At 33.7% G+C, this 18,118-nt stretch overlaps 1 protein-coding gene across 1 annotated transcript in view; it reads right to left on the bottom strand.

Moving 5' to 3' along the window:
- Positions 1 to 1,987: 1,987 nt before the first annotated feature.
- LOC106464955 (potassium channel subfamily K member 1-like) overlaps positions 1,988 to 18,118 on the bottom strand; it is a 22,253-nt gene continuing 6,122 nt past the window's right edge. The window contains exons 2-5 of the mRNA XM_022392768.1: positions 10,160 to 10,300; positions 8,592 to 8,803; positions 4,466 to 4,652; positions 1,988 to 3,215 (exon numbers count right to left, since the gene is read on the bottom strand). Of these exons, the coding sequence (XP_022248476.1) occupies positions 2,971 to 3,215; positions 4,466 to 4,652; positions 8,592 to 8,803; positions 10,160 to 10,300 (785 nt within the window). The 3' untranslated portion in view covers positions 1,988 to 2,970. The remainder of the gene's footprint in view (positions 3,216 to 4,465; positions 4,653 to 8,591; positions 8,804 to 10,159; positions 10,301 to 18,118) is intronic.

Below are 18,118 nucleotides of genomic sequence, written 5' to 3'. Positions count from 1 at the left end.
GGCTTTTCAAAAGATATAGAAGAGGTCATTATAGAAATTACTCATATTGGAAAAGAACTTGGCTTCGCTGAGATTGACGATGAAAATGTGCAAGAATTGCTAGAAGCTCATTCAGAAGAACTAACCAATAAGGACCTTATAAATTTGGACACTCAGAGAGCATATGAAGACATTGATGAATGTGAACAAATCTTACCTACCCGCCAGCATAAGAAGATGACGAAGAAGGAATTAGAAGAACTTTTCACGGTTATTGAAGAATTTAAGGGAAAATGTTTAGAAACAGACCCTGATGAAGATAGAAGCCGTCAAATTTGCAGAAAAATTGATGAGGCAATTTCTCAGTACCGCCAAATATACGAAGAACAGAAGAATACGATGCGACAAGCCACTCTAAATAAGTTTTTCATAAAAAAATCAGACAAATAAATTTTAATTCATTGCATTTTTTTCGTATTTTCTTATATACCTATAATTTGATTAAAAAATACGCAAAATAGAAATTAATTGTGAATGAGGATGAAAATTGAGGTACGAATTACATGATTTCCCATAAGTTATTATATTCGATTAGTGCGGCTTTTTTAAAGAACACATTAACCGCACTAATCGAGGGATTCCTGTATTTAAGAATCCATAAGATTTTCAAACATACTACCTTTAGGTTTTTAGTATCACTTTGAAACTTTTTAGACATAGTTTTGTGAAGAATGATTGGAACATAGAAGTTCTGTATGTTTGTTTTTTAATTATTATTAAATAGTCATAAAATTCATTTCATGACTGTGTAAAGTGCGTTTTGACGATGAGCTCTGCTTTAACACATTCGAGAGAGTTTGGCGACAATGAACAAGTTAAGTAGGCCTATTACCTTCGTGATTCGATGTGACTGACAGTTTGATGTCTTTATCATAGAACCGAGACGTTTAATTATTTCCGAGAACTGTTCTCTGGATATCGGGACGACAAACTACTAAAAGCAGAGACATTTGATTACCCTATTAGTAATTACAAGTGCATTTCTATTTCTTATGAAGAGGTAACCGTTTCTAGACACATAAGTAAACAATTGTTATATACGCCATACACTATAAAAAATGCTGTATTGTAAATTAACGTGACAAAGACTTGTCTAAACTTAAATAATACTACTGAATGTTGTAGTGAAGTAGAAAATGTTCTGTCGAAACATGTAGTACGTTCCCCCAAACATAAATCATGTTATTCTGCTTATAAATTATTGTCTGCCAACTTACTATTATATCAGCATAACTTGCTTCCATACTCAAGATATACAAGTTTGTTTTTTGTTTTCAACCGGTCTAAAGGAAGTGCGGTTTTCAGCTCAAAATTGTATTTACTTAAATGCATTGTTGTGAAGAGATATTTTCATCAAGAGTTTCGGTTAGAACCTTCATGAATAACACGTGGTAGAAACGCTCTTCATTTGAATTCATTTCTTAAATACTGTTCTTATGGAGTGTTTGAATCTTAATTTATGATATGAAATGACTTAATATAATGGTATTATTGTGTATGTAGATTGTATGAAATTATTCTCAAAGACTGTGCACCAGCCAACACATTTGTTTATTCTCTTTTGTTAGACCACAGTTATTGTGTTATTTTAACTTGAACTATTATTGTACTTATTCAAATACAGTGTAGCCCTGTTATAACGCGATCGTTGAGGTCCATCATCGCGAAACAAGCGGGGTCGCGCTAAATCGTGGTTTTGTAAAGATACATTTAAAATATTAAAAGTTATTAGTATGTAAACTATAACGCGGTGACGGTTACGAGGTCGGTCCCAGGGACCGAGCCCATGTCGAAACAGTTAATGACCCATCGCGTTATATACGAATTCGCATAAAATTGGGGTTTCACTGTATCAGACTCGTGTTCCACAGAACAAAATAAATAAATAAAATAAAATCATCTATAGTTTACGTGATTTTTGTCACAAATGTTAGGCCTATTTGTTTCCAATGGTTGGCTAGCTTTCGGCGTTTAAACAGTAACTTTTATAATGTGTTTATAAATAGCATTTCACAAAAACTTTTTGTCACTTTTCGCCCAACCCTCCTAACGAGTTCCGGTATTGAACGAAAGCCTTCTAGGGGAAGTGATGTATGGGAGACAAAAGATAGATCTGAAATGCTGGTTTTACACATCTGAAATGAACAAACTATGATGAACAGGAACAAAAAACCCATGTGAATTTTGCGTCACTTATAGCACAAATGTTAGGCCTATTGCTTTCCAATGTTTCACTAAATTTCAACTTTTAAACAATAATTATTTGTGTTTTGTTGGTATATTGTTAATTTCCCTAAGTTTGAATACAATTTTTAGATCAAGTGTTTTATGCTTTAATTGAAACATGTTTATCTTTAAAATAAAAATTCGCATTTATTCAAACTTATGGGAACTATGCACACTTTTAAGGATATAGCACAACACAAACATCAATAAAGTCCTGTGAAAATCTCTAGACCAAATAGCATATAAGAAACAACAAACATAGACAGTTACACTGTTGTTAGCTTTTGATTATAATCTAAATGTACTGATCTGATTCGTTTAATATATTGCTGGATCCAGAGTTTTAGGAAAAAATACTCTGAGAACCACAACATAGTATACTCTGAGAACCACAATATATTATAATTTGAGAACCACAATATACTATATTTGAGAACCACAATATATTATAATCTGAGAACCACAATATACTATATTTGAGAACCACAATATATTATAATCTGAGAACAACAATACTTTATATGATTGAGTGCAAAAGAGCAACAATATAACAGCAGTAAAGAAAAAAATCACATTAAAATATTCACATAAGTATAAATACCACGGTGTAAAATAAATATTTCATAACAAACTGTATCTTAGCTTTTCAAAATGCATAATTTTACGGTTAATATCGTTCTGCAATCGAATAACAGCGTAGCTAAGTCAAGGATTGTCCTCTGGTGACGAGGAATCCATACGGGGTACAGCTTTGATGTGCCTGGTCGTAGGTTCGTCAATTTGTTGAGTATATTTAGGACCTCCTGTTTCTGTGGCTAGTCTCATCTTCTCTGGATCGCCAGCCACCTGATCACTTTTCAGCAAGAAAAACAAACTAAAGTTCAGCTGGGGGATGTCATACAGGACCGACAAGAAGAGCATCATGAATGCCAATCCAATCAAAAGATAGACTAGAAGAAAAAAAAAGAACTTTATTAAAAATCCCTCTAGACTTAATACATAAAATTATCTAACAGAAGACGATCTCTCTAAACGTGAAATATTAACTTTCCTAAGAGCAGACACTAGATTTTTATCTATATGAATAAACGCCAATACGTGTGTGTATCTGTTCCTTATTCGTTTCGATATTTCTTGATCAATCAGCACCAAACTTGACACAGTGATACAGAATGCTATGAGGAAGGTCATGAATTGGGGGTTGGACCCCATCTAATTTCATATTAATATAAATCTTTCTTTTCAATATTGGTATCTTTATGTATTTTTATTGCACTTTTAATGTTTATTATGTTAAGAAAAAATAGAAACATCATTTCCTGTACTTTGTTACAAACGAGTTTTTATTTCACCCGTCCAACGGACGGGTACTCCAGCTAGTTCATTATATAAAATAATATAACAGCAGAAAATACCTATAAACATGAAATATTAAATTTCCTAACGTATATAACTATATAAGGTAACAGGCAAAAGTATCCGTCCTCAGTGACGGGAAAAGTTTAAGTTAATCTGTCAATTTAAATTATTTCATGGACTTTAAAAAGGCTAATTGTGTTGCACTCTTGGTTTCACTCAGAGCCAAAGCTCTGAACTACTTATATCGCCCACCGCGAAAAGTAATTGTTGAACATTTCAGTCATGCTAATTAAGAGCTGCTCAACAATAACATACGGTAAATCTACATTTTTGTTCTTTAAGTTACGTCAAGTTTGAAATGTGAATGATAGTGTGATTAATTCCTAACAAATTAGCGTAGAATATCCTGCTTGTAAAATGTAATTTGGCATCAATATTATGTATACCTGTTCTCTACGTGAGCTTTGAGGTAAAATCAGTTTACCGATACATCACATGGTTTGTGGTTTTTACACCAATATTATTGAAACATTACTACACGTTATGATGTAAAATTGTTGAAACATAAGAATGTAGACTGTGCGTTTAAATATCATTATACAATAGTATTTAGCAAATTTTGAACTCGTATATCCAATGATCAATTATGTTTCTATACGTTTCATTTTTAAAGCATTCTATCCCTCCTATATTTTACTCTAACAAATTTCAGTTCTGAAATTGTGTAAATAATACTTGTTAATTTGTATAACATTTTTTGCTGGATAAAATAGATAGTGTTAACATTTTAAATATCATACATTATCTTATTCTTTAAAACCCATACTAAAACATCACATACATGTGGCACAGACTTTGTACAGCGGCCTCATTTTCTGGTTTATATTATCTGCAGGTATGTAATCCCCAAGCCCAATGGTCGTCAAAGAAATAAAGCAGTAGTAGATGGAATCCAGATAGTCCCAGTCAGGTTCCAAGTAAGAGAAAATAGCGGCAGGAATCAGGAAGAAAAAAGCCAGTATTGCTGCCTAGAGGCCATTTCAAGAAAATTAAAAGGAAATATTTACTTTTGGCAAAATAGAATATTAAGAAAAGAAAAAAAAACACAATGTTACTTTTCAAGTGTCCATATTTCAAAGGCGTATCACAATACAACGATTAAAATTATTTTAAATCATCATTTGCTACTTTCTTCATCATTCGAAATAACAAGTGGACTATCAAAATCCTACTGATATTTCAGAATTGCTTAACATTTAATGTCGTATGAGTTGTTCACTATAGCTGTCAGTATCCACTGTTTACTGTATTTGCAAAAGATGCAAACTTTACAAACAAAAAAAGGATATTTCATATTTCCGATAAATGTCATTATTGATTCTTAGCCTGACACAACTGAAAATGTTTATTGGTCTTGTAAAAGTAGAAATGCCAATAACAATAATACTTATAAGTGTACATCATACAGAAGATAGGCATACATAATTTCCCCGAAAGTGGGCTGAAGACCGCCTGGAGGGATCACCTGTTTTAACCACTCGCACCATTATACAGTAGTAAGTTGTTTGTCAGCCAGTCAGTAGACGCTAAAATGATGTTACATAAGGGACACTTAAAGTTGCATTTTGTACTGTCGTGACGTCAGCAAAACGTGAGCATGCCATGAATCACGAGAAGAATTATACATTCTTTAGGCTACAACACAGCATGATATATGAACTTCAAAAGTAAGAAATAAAAACATTTGGTTTTATTTACTCTTGAAACAGAACAATTTTGGGGACCTTGCGCACGTACATCTAGTTTGTTATAGCACTACGCTTGCAATTTGCAGGTCGTGGGAACGAAACCAGCCTTCGAACATACTCGCTCTTTTCAGTCGTGTGTGCATTATAATGCGATGGCCAATTCCACTATTCGTCAGTAAAAAGCACCCCAATGATTAAAGGCGGATGATTTTGACCAGCCGCCTTCCCTATAATCTATCACTTCAAAATTAGGGACGGCTAGCGCAGATAACCTTCTTAGTAGCTTTGTGCAGAATTCGAAAAAACTATTTTGTTTGTTGAGTTTCACGGAAAGTTAAACGAGGGAAGCAGCTAGCCAACAGCACCTAGAGTCAACTTTTATCAGGCCAATTAATTGGATTTAACCGTTACCCTTATAACGCATCCACGACTCTCAAGTGCAGAGTGTGATTTTCGTTTTGGCGGCAACAGGACGCGAACATTATATCCGCAGACAATAGTCCGGCACTTTTAACCACAGAAGATAGACTTAAATAGTTTAATCCTAAAAATATATCATATTTCTGAAGCGAAACTTGATGTTATTTAGTGAACGGTCAACAATAATGGGTTGATTTGCTATGTAACAAAGTTTATACTGATACAACTAACTGAAGCATGTTAAATCATTCACTATCTTCGGCTTCCAAAATTTTATATCAGACGTTTTCCATCATCAATTGTAGTATCTTTTTTTATATTACAATACCCATCATTTTCAACATCATAATTATAACAAAGATGAACAAAAAATAGGTTGATAAATGTAATTTCTGGCACTTGTTTCGCTTTTGTGCGAACTCTTAATATTTATGAGAGACTGTAAGAAATGATGTCATTTAAAGGGTTCAACAAATGTAGGTTTCAAAAAAGATCTGGGTGAATTCCATGTACTCTTCAACCCTGCGCTTAAAAGCGACAGTGTATATGCATAACTATCAGTTGATAAGAAACTAATCCGTACCACATGTGTAATACGTACACTGCATCATTGAAGGCACTGGCAATTCTACCAAGCGAGCTCTGAAACATGCTAAGCAAGTGATACAGCGTCTTTGACAGATAATTCACCATTTACAACTCTAATGATAGTTGAAGCATGAATATGAACTCATGCTGCTATATTTCAAGGAAGAACTGCAGCCCATAAGCAGTTCATCAGGGCCATGAATGTAAGGTGTCAGCTCTCACGTTTTCTGTGTTATCTCAACCCTAAAAAGTAGATGAGGAAAGCATAAATGTATAGCCCCTTTCCCTTTGCTGCTCTGGTCTTGATTCACTAGTGAAAGTTAAGGAAGACACAAATGCTTTGTTGTATTTTGGTATTCTAGACAACGTTGCACTGTATTTGATGATTTAGTTGTTGTTAAGCGCAAAGCTCTACAGTGAGCTATCTGTGTTCTGCCTACCACGAATCACGATTGAGCATCATAACTACACAGACTTATCTTTGAGCCTCTGGGGGCGTCTTTGACGGACAGGATGATATCGATTTCAAGATGGTAATGCGCCAAGAAACATTCCGATACTACGTTAAGCAGAAAACCCAATCTGAAACAAGTCACAATGGGAGGTTTTGAAACGCCACCTGTTGTTCGGGGTGGGTGGAATGACAGATCTCAATATCTTACTTGAAGTTCATCTACAAAAAGAGTGGACATTTCTTCCGGAATATATTTACCAAAGGTGGTTCCACTCGTACTAACAAATTTCCCAGTAACAAAACATGCCCCCCCCCCAATTTTTAAGTTATATTGGTAACATAACCTATGAGTGAGGCGGTTTCAAAGTCATAACAGTTACATAAACAACTTTGCTTAAGAAGTCAGAATACGACATAAACCCTTTCTACTTTACTAATATATAACTAACTATGACAAACTCACCATATACAGGACACCAAACTCATACTGATAGATACTTACAGGCTTACTACCCATCTTCAGTATTGTTAAGTGCTTGAACAATAGAGCTGAAACATCTGCGACGAACATTTCATCAAAACCGAACGCCGACATATTGTACAGCACTTTAAACGGAACGGGCACTCTTTTAGTTTCTTCAACAATAAGTCGAAGAACATAAAAATGCAAACTGGTACAACAGACATGAAAAACAAGTTCAGCACTATTTACCTTTTGTATATGCAAAGACCTAAGTGGGAAGATCAAATATGTACACAAAGTTCAAAACTGATATCCACTGGAAATCTCAAACAACACTGCTCTGTTTAAAATTAATACTAAACAAAGAACAACTGACGACAAACTCCATCGAAGGAAATGGAAAACACTCTGGGACAAGAATAAAGGACATAAAGACTAAATATGAATGATGAAAACACAGAACAAACCATGTTGAATGGGCATAAAATAAACTGTGACAGCTTCAGATACACCGACTCAGATAAATTATAGAAAACTAGAAATATCAAAAATTATTTCTATGTAAAAACAACGAAATCATTGTTCAACGAAGACCAGACCTGCAAACCAGCATTTTGTGGCTACCATTGGTTAAATCATCACTCGTTCCACCAACCATGTTACAAGAATCATCAATCAGTCACGTTATACTCACTTTACTCCTCCCTGATATCACATAAACCCTGCAAAAACCGGTGCAAAATGACCTAAAGACGAAAGACAGCAGTATTTCGAAACGTCATCCTTTACAACTGATCTTTGTTTACAAGCCCTCCAAGACTTTCTCCACAAGTGTTACGCTGAAATGGGTTGTAGCTGCCCATTTCAACTTTGTTTGTTCTGTTATTCACAAAATAGAAATGTAGCATCCTTATAATTGACAGCTAAAACATTTGTTTGTTCAACTACTAACAATAAAGAAATGTAACATTCATATATTAAAAGGTTGGTGTATATGGTCAACGTCCTATTGTCACCGCTTAGAAGCGGAAAATCTTCGTACTAAATACTCAGAACGAATGGTCTACTTCTCATATGAGTAATAAGGGAATATAACATCTTGATTAAGTCTGGAAATTATGAGTTACAGCTCTTGTTTGTTCCACTACCAACAGTAGCAGTTGAGAAATGTAACATCCTCTTACCAAATGCATGGACGGTGTCAACTAGAAGTTCGGTTTATTCTGCTACACTTACCAGAACAACAGTGATATTAAAAATGTGGATTAAAACACTATTCTGTTCTGCTACTTACCGCAATAATAGAGAAATGTAACATCCTAATATTAAAAGGTTGGTAAAGGTGCCCGAGTTTGGAGTTTAAGAAGTGGAGAATCCACGTGGTTGGAATCATCAGACGTTCTACATAGGCTGTCAGTAAGATTAAAGTCAGTGGAATACCCAATAATCCGTAAAGGACACAGAACATTTTTCCTCCTTTAGATAGTGGAGTTACATGGCCGTAACCTGGATAAAATTCAATTCATTTCTTAATATTTTTATACATGTATATATATCCGTTACATGAACAAATATTATAAGTTACTTTTCGTATCTTTATAGTATAAGATCGTATGTCGAAGAATGCTGCGGAAATTTCATAAAATCATTGATTTGGTTTGTTTTGGATATTCGCGCAATGCTACATCAGTACTAACAGCGCCAAACCTAGCCCTCCATAATTTTGAGCTGATTTACTAGAGGGAATGGAACTAGCCAACAGCACTCACCACCAACTCTCGGGCTACATTAACCAAACAGTAGGATTTGACTGTCACTTTTATAGCAACGGGATGCAAATTACGAAACCTCAGATCCATTAGTCGCTAGCCATACCCGGCCCACAGTGAATGGCATGGAAGATGTAGTCTACAGAATAGTTAAACATATCTTAACAGTGAATTACGAAACCTCAGATCCACTAGTCGCTAGCTATACCCGGCCCACAGTGAATGGTATGGAAGATGTAGTCTACAAAATAGTTAAACATATCTTAACAGTGAATTACGAAACCTCCGATCCACTAGTCAATTAGCCATACCCGGCCCACAGTGATTGGTATGGAGGATGTAGTCTATAGAATAATTAAACATATATTAACAGTGTGAGCAGAAAAACAACTATGAGTGGTAGTATAATAATGTTTTAAACCAGTAATAAAAGTGAATACAAATTTTCTGGTTAAATTGGTTTCATCGAAATATGTGATAATTACTTAAGCCTTTTAGAAATAGACAGAAAAATATGATGTCCATGAAACATATTCGGATAGTCTCTCATATGTGTAGGTGGGGTAAGTATCATGCAATAGACATTTTTCTTTAAGATATTATGCTTAATTACAAATAATAACAAAATTAAAACTCATACTTTGTCTTTGAAAGATGCCATAATTGAAGTCACGCTTAGTTTTAGAGCTTTTTCCCTTTTCTAGAACTATGCGATTTGAATAAAAACAGTCAATTACTAAGCCTTCAGTGTCATTCATGAACGAAAATTATAGTTATTTATTTCTGATAAATATGGTCAAACAATAAGTTCGTACTTTTAGAAAGGTAGACATTCATCGTAGCGTACAATAGCATGAAATGCCTACCAATGGTGCAAACACCGAGATCAAACTCAGTTTATAATGCGGTGAAATTTTAAATTTATTTAATTATGAAAATAAAATTGAGCTTTTAATCATATTCTATTATAGGTTATATAAACAATTTTTTAAAGTCAGAGGTTCAAACCAACCAGAATTTATTTCATTGCGAAAACAAAACTGAAACCTCGACTACATTTGATTTTGGACTAAATTATCAAGCTGCGACTTACCTATCGTTGTTACTACAGTTCCAGAGAAAAAAAAAGATTGTCCAAAACTCCAGTTTGGTTCCATTGTAACATTATTAGCAGCCGATACTCCTCTATTGTTAGCACGGATTATCTCCACAATCAGCTCCTCCAGGTCCTCATCTGTTGATTGGGATAATCATGGAATTATTAAACAAACAAAAAGAGTATTTTATTCAATAGTATCATCTCCGAAATTTGCGGTACTTTTTTAAATAATTTTTTTCGGAAATAACTGAAGCAAGGAAATCAATTAATTCAGTAATTCTTAGATATCGAACTATAACCACGAACTTTCTTATTTTAACATTCTTCGACTTGTTTAGCATTTACATATATTTTTTACGTTACAATATTCTTAAATTAAAAATTAGTTTTCATGATGTAAATAATAGCTTCTTGTGCAGGCATTATTACAGACCTGTTTGTTGAACAGCCGCTCTTTCTCAATTCGTACATGCTGCTACATATTTAGAGATTCTTATCAAATGCACCCCATTTCAACTAAAAATATAAGCTAATTAGGTAAAAAAAAATGGTTTTTCTGAAAATAACGAATATCATTTTAACACCAGTAAAGTAAATAAAATTTAGACTATGAAACAAGTACACAAATGCATATCATGTCGTACATACTTGAATGATATTTTTCAATCTTTGACCAAAAAAAAACCTAGAATATTTATATCTTTTAACATGAGCCAAAAATAATAAGGTTCTAAATAACCATAACTAAAAATAACAGTGTCTAAAACAAATGTCACTGTATGCCTACTTATTACATATTTCTATAAATATGTAATAACCATAGCTAAAAATAATAGTGTCTAAAACGAATGTCACTGTATGCCTACTTATTACATATATCTTTAAATATGTAATAACCATAGCTAAAATAATAGTGTCTAAAACGAATGTCACTGTATGCCTACTTATTACATATTTCTTTAAATATGTAATAACCATAGCTAAAAATAATAGTGTCTAAAACGAGTGTCACTTTATGCCTACTTATTACATATTTATAGAAATTTCACCCTATCCTTTTTGGTTATTCTTCAGCAGGGGTAAATGCTATCCCCTGATGATGGAAAGTCCACTTTTCGAAGTGAGTTATGAGTTTCTTTTCTGATGCTAACTTTTATTCTCTTATCCTGCGTGAATATCTTGACTCTTTGGTTCTTTTAACCCTATAGTTTGGAGTCAAGTGTAGATAAACTTGTGACTGTGCAACATTTGTGTTCACCGGTTCACTTCTTGCATAGAAACTTCATTTGAAAACCAGATCTTCCTCCAGATTGTGTGAATGAACAGTCATTCGGAAGGAAGCCTCTCTCCTACTGACTTCTTTTTTTTTCTGATGATTTGTTCATAATGAAAACGCAAGCTTTTCTAAATGATTCACCTTCCTCGTTTGCTTGTCGTAAAGATTCTGAACTATACAATGGTCCCGTAACCCGTGGGCTTAGAAGTTGTTTTCGCGATACAGTTATTACTTCAAACCCTTCGTCACATGTATCTTTCTCATTTTTCGGTGCAATGTGTTTTAATGTTTACTTCCTTGTGTATATACCATTAATGATAACAGTGGTAGCTTGCAGTACCTATTGCCTGAAGTTATAGATATACATGATATATGGGTTTCCTACGATAACACAATCTTTTTATTTGTTTCATAAGTGTGTGTGATCACTTCTTTAAAATTTGCCAATTAAAGATTTAAAATAGGCTGCAGAAAGTCACCCAAAATTATGTATAATGAAGTTAGTTATACTTATGGAGTTTGTTTGTTTGTAATTAAGCACAAAGTTATACAATGGGCTATCTGTGCTCTGCCCACCATGGGTATCGAAATCCGGATTCTAGCGTTGTAAGTCCGCAGACATACCGCTGTGCCACTGGGGGGGGGGGCAACATACTTATTGAGCTAAGCTGTTTTAGTTAGTTTTTAGAGTTCAAAAAGTTTGTTCAAGGTTAATTAAATTCTAGGTAGGGAATTGTTTTAATTACATAATCTTCTAAACCAATTTAACATGAAGTAACCCCAGAAAAGTTCATGTACAAAGCAATTTTCTAAAATGTGTATTTATTGTAAATAAACCTTATGTCGAGAAAAACCTTATGTCTTTATGTGTAGAATGCAATACCATTGTTTTTGTAAAATAAATAACATGTATCTTTAGTAATCCGACACGGATCATCTGATCTGTCTCTTGCGATGCCCAGGATTTCCACATAAGTTGGTTATGAGTTTATTAACCCTGCTGTCTTTCGGTATGAATGGAAACACTTAAAAGCTTTTCGTGAGACGTATTGATAATGTCATTTCAATCCCTTTGGAACGTGGATCCAGCTACTTGCTTACTTGATCTCATTCAGCTCCGTTTTATATTCACTCCATCTTAAATTTGCATTACTAAAACCATTTATCTTTGTTTCAAACATTTATTATGGTGGGTACAAGAAACTGGAGTTGTCTAGATGCTCATTAGATGTTTTTTAACTGTTAATGGTTAAGGTGCTCGACTTGAAATCTGAGGGTCGTGAGTTCGAATCCTTGTCCCACCAAACATGCTCGCCCTTTCAGCAGTGGGAGTGTTATAATGTGACGGTCAATACCGACAAATAGTAAAATAGTAACTCAAGAGTTGGCGGTAGGTGGTGATGAGAAGCTAGTTGCCTTCCCTCTAGTCTTTCACTGCTAAATTAGAGACAGATAGCGCAGGTAGCCCTCGTGTAGCTTTGTGAGAAATTCAAACTAAACTTAACTATTAAACGTTTGCGAGGTTAGGCCTAATACTGTAATGAAATAATTTTACTAATGCCAACATGTAGAGAACAAAACCCTAACAAAGTTACCCAATCTGAAATATCGTTTACATTTAAGACACGAACATGCTCTTATACGATGTGAAATTCGAGGAATTACATCAATGATTTAAAGTAGTTTATTTTATACAAGTGGTTTACTATTAGTATTTAAATTGCTTCAGCTTCCACATTGTAATAACATATCAACTGCCTCTTATCCAGGTTAAATTCGCTTTAAATGATACAATTTACTCTTTTTAACTTACAAAGCTCAATCAGCGTGGACAGTGGGTGGCAGGGCGTTACTCACTGGCTACTCTAGCTCTGGTCAGTAGTTCAAAATTAGACACAGCGGCAGACAGCCTTAGTAGCTTTGCAATACATATAAATAAAAAGTCCGGAATCCATTATCGAAAGAAAGTTCGAACCTTTGACATTAGAAAATTGCCTAGTAATCTAATGATGACGTCATTATAATTACTATTTTATATTTGGTTGAAAAACCCTTTTATTTTGCATGTATGCGTATAAATGAAATAAGACATTTATGTATAGTTTAAAAATACGTTATACAAAACAGTAATTTTTGGAAAGCACACATATTTAAACACAGTTAGCTTGCGTTGAAAAAACATTCTATTGTAGCCAGTTAAAAGAACTGTAGTTGACTTAGACAAAACAAATCTTTATGTAACAGTCACCGTTCCAAGCTGGTTAACGGTCATAGTATTTTTAACATTAAAACGTTGATTAATTAAATATACTAAGTAAACATGATAATGAATAAACAGCAACACAGAGAAGAGTAACACTAACAGTTTGATTAGAAAACAAATATAGACCTCTAACTATAACGAAAAGTTACAATAGAGAGTGTTATTACCAATGTAATTTTTTAATGATATTGTCGATTATTAAACATACGCATTGGGGAGAGGGGGAGGGAATTTATAGTTATATTTTTGTTCATCTTTCAAGAGTAGATTATTGATGTTAGCATATATTTTTGTTTCATTGTTTACCAGCATATCACTGCTATCAGGTCTTGTACACTAGACATTCAGTTTCTGTTTCTGAAGCAATGCTGCTCCTAAAATACCTCACCCCAAATGATTCACCATAATCGTATACCTTACCTCATATGCTTCACCATAATCGTATACCTCACCCCATATGCTTCACCATAATCGTATACCTCTCCCCATATGCTTCACCATAATCGTATACCTCACCCCATATGCTTCACCATAATCGTACACCTCACCCCATATGCTCCGACACACGGAAGAAGGTGCTACTTATTACGTTTTGGTGGTGTGTATTTATGTGTGTTTTAAACAACATCTGTTTAAATAACGGGCGTTATAAAAATCCAACGATCGAATTTTCCACGTGAGAGGCATTTGATGTGGGATTACTATTCAAACTTATCAAACGATTTCTGTTAAAAAGATTGGGGGGGGGGATCTGCCGCTGCTTGTATGCCGCCTGAAGAACCTTTGAATGTTTAGAACTATCCTCGAATCCCTGGCTAACAAACCAACCTTTGTACACAGCCCTAATAAATTATTTATCTTTGGTGTGAAAAGGTTTCTTTTAGGTGATCAGACAGGCTACTGCAGCTTGTGAATATAAGTAAGTGATAAACTATTGATAATTCTAAGAAGTTGGCAACCTTTGAATTGGAAATATTTTCTTGTAAACAGTCATAAAAATGATCGTAAACCCAGAATAAGCAGTGGGGTAACTTTGCATTTTGCCGATGTAAGGTGCAAGAAGAGATGTTGCCTCATTATGCTTCCTTAAGGAATACGAAACGGTTATTCTGTTAAAACTTGTACATAATATTGTATACTAGGGCATTGAATAAGATTCTTAGCATTTATCAGTGACATGTTTACAATACAGATTACGTTGTATCATGGACAAGCTAGTCTGAGGTCATCAAGGTCCGGACCTCAGATAAAATTTGAAATTAAAGGTAACATACTATTTAATTTTACACCCATATGGCATGGCCAGATGGTTATGGAGCTCGACTCGCAATCTGCGGGTTCGAATCCCTGTCCCACCAAACATGCTTGCCCTTTCAGCCGCGGGGGCATTATAAGGTTACAGTTAATCCCACTATTCGTTGGTAAATAGTAGCCCAAGAGTTGGTGGTAGGTTGACTAGCTGCATTCCCTCTAGTTTTACACTGCTAAGGTAGGGACGGCTAGTGCAGATACCCCTCGTGTAGCTTTGCGCGAAATTAAAAAAAAACAACAAACAATACACCCATATGGACAAGGTATACTGTATATAAGGCTGACCCTATGTACTTGTCAGTGTTTGACTTCGAGTAAATGTTCACTCTAGCTACATGCCATGATAAGTTATACACTCGTTAAACTACTTTAGGTACTTGCATTATCCGATAGTCTAAACAATTCTGTAAAAATGTTACTAAATATATATTTACATGGTAATGTAATTATCACTTTCACCTACGTACACTAATAGACAATTGAAATCATTATTATCTATAAGAGCATATCCACTAAAACACACACTAGAAAATAATATAGTATGTTAGATTTAATTATTTGACCCTTATTTAGTTTGTGAAGATCATTTGTCGTTTATAATGATTTTTAAAGGAAACATCCATAGAGAAGAGAATACGATTTGCTACTATGCAAAGATGGAATGTATTAGGGGAAAGCTTAAGTAAAAACTACAAAAAGATAGTAATGATTTAATGCTACTTTAAATATGACGGTGAAGCATAATATAGTCAGTCCAGTGTCCAAAGCTTTGGAGATATAAGTGTAAGACAAAATCCGAGAGTAATCTTATCATAATGGATGTATACATCCAAAACTCGGATCTCGGAAAATACTGCACCGATCATCACTGGGTAATATTTTTATAACTAGGCAGTATTTTTATAACTGAGCAATAAATAAAACATTTGAAATTTCCACATAAATGATATGTTTCAGATTTAACCAATAAGAATTACAAAAAGGAGTAAGTTTCAAATATAAAACAATCAATAAACAAACTTAAAAAATTATTTGTTTTTCTTTATTGATAATCTCATGAGTGTTGCAACAGAAGAGCAAGGCACTTTCATTGATAACTGTGTCTACAAAGAAATACTTCAATAAAATCTACTCTGTGATGTAATGCTGTGATGATAGCTCATTTATAAACTAAAATTTCAAGAAAATCCTTTTTCTCATGGATGGTGAGTATGAGTACATTGTTGTAGAACTGTCAGACAATTCCAGAAAAGACCGTAAGCTCATTTAATGTTACGAATATTTTATCACTGTTATCCACTCCTATGTAAGGAACAAGGTACTATATTTACATTAAAATGAAGTAAAAAAGTTCCAGGCCTTGTATTTTCGTGTAAGCATATGTTTGGCTAATTTCAAACTAAGAAACCACATAGGATGTCATACCTGTTGTACAATGAAAGTATTTTACCCGATATTGGATAAGTCAGTGCATTCTCCATATTTTAACGACAGCAACAAACTCTTTCTGCTTCTTCCTGAAAACAGCGTGTTTTGAATGAAACTAGTCTTATTTTGGGGATCAGTACTACGTGAAACAAGAAATAGACTGAATATTTTTGTAGTTGGGAATTTCGTCATAGCCTATGACAGTTTCTAGATAATTAATAAGAGAAAAGAAGTCGTGTTCCAGCATTCTTCTGATGAAGGTGGTGTTCTTGAAACCATTGTGAACTATAAATATATGGAACAAGTGGCAATAAAATATGCAATTCACAAAGGAAACGTAAAGCTAAAATGATGGTTAAAATGCTGCATTGTAAAGTGTGATTTTTCCGCCCAGGTAATTTTTAGCTCGATAACTATGTTGAACTTGAAGTTTTGATATAAGTAAAAAAAAATAAATAATAAATAGACATTTAGAACACCTACAGATGTGACACCGACAAAGAGTTTAACAATGTGTATTATTGAACATGAAACTGCAATTTCAGTAAAAAAGGAACTTATATTTAATTTCTAACTAATAGAGAAGAACTACAACACCCTCAGCGATTTTACAATATATAAAGTAGAAATGAAAGCGTTTAGTTTTTAATACACGTTGAGTATTTACTTTGTTTCTTGGTAAAGGAATTACTATGATATACTTGACCACATGTAACAGAACTTGATCTCATTTGACCGACCAGTTGACCAACTGTTTTTGATCGATCAAATACTCAATCCTACAATATATATATATGATGTAAAATTATCTTAATATTACTTGCTTCCCAAAAAACTTTTAACTACTATGTTAAAAGTACTTCCGATATGTGACTGAACAATTTGGATTAAAATTTAATTATGTAATATCAGCAGAAGCTCGTTGTAACAATTCAACGGTAATTTTTCTACAAATAGTGATGAATAAATATCAAATGTGCAGTGAACCCAACTCATTTGATCAGAGTCTAAAGTGGGTCGTTTACAACCGTCTTTTGCCATTCCATGTGTTATTTCAATAAGGAAAATTGCATAGCGTTTTTTTTTAACAAAGGAAAGTAACTGAAATGCATTGTTGGCAAAAATGTTTGGATTTCGATACAATGGGTGCATCCATTACAATAGACCGCTCAGTAGCCGTGTGGATTTTTTTCGTAGGTGTGGCTATTCCTTGTTATTTTACTCAGCGCAAGAAAAGACCGCTACTGACTGAAGTAAGCACTTTCTGACGACTGTCATTTCTATTAGAAGTGTCAAATGGAATGTATTCAATATAATTCAAATCAATTTATTTGACATGGTACAATAAAATCATATATGTATATATTACCGACATGAAAAAAGCAAAAAAAAATGAACAAAAACAAATATATACTCCAATACATTCTTCTATTTATGTGTTTAATATATACTCCATTCCATTCCTTTCTTTATGTGTTTAATATATATACTCCATTAAATTCCTTTCTTTATGTGTTTAATATATATACTCCATTACATTCGTTTCTTTATGTGTTTAATATATATACTCCATTACATTCCTTTCTTTATGTGTTTAATATATATACTCCATTACATTCCTTTCTTTATGTGTTTAATATATATACTCCATTACATTCCTTTCTTTATTTGTTTA

Source organism: Limulus polyphemus, unplaced genomic scaffold, assembly GCF_000517525.1.
Source record: "Limulus polyphemus unplaced genomic scaffold, Limulus_polyphemus-2.1.2 Scaffold1793, whole genome shotgun sequence".
In the NCBI taxonomy this organism is placed as follows: domain Eukaryota; kingdom Metazoa; phylum Arthropoda; class Merostomata; order Xiphosura; family Limulidae; genus Limulus; species Limulus polyphemus.
This window is presented reverse-complemented; position numbering and strand designations above follow the sequence as displayed.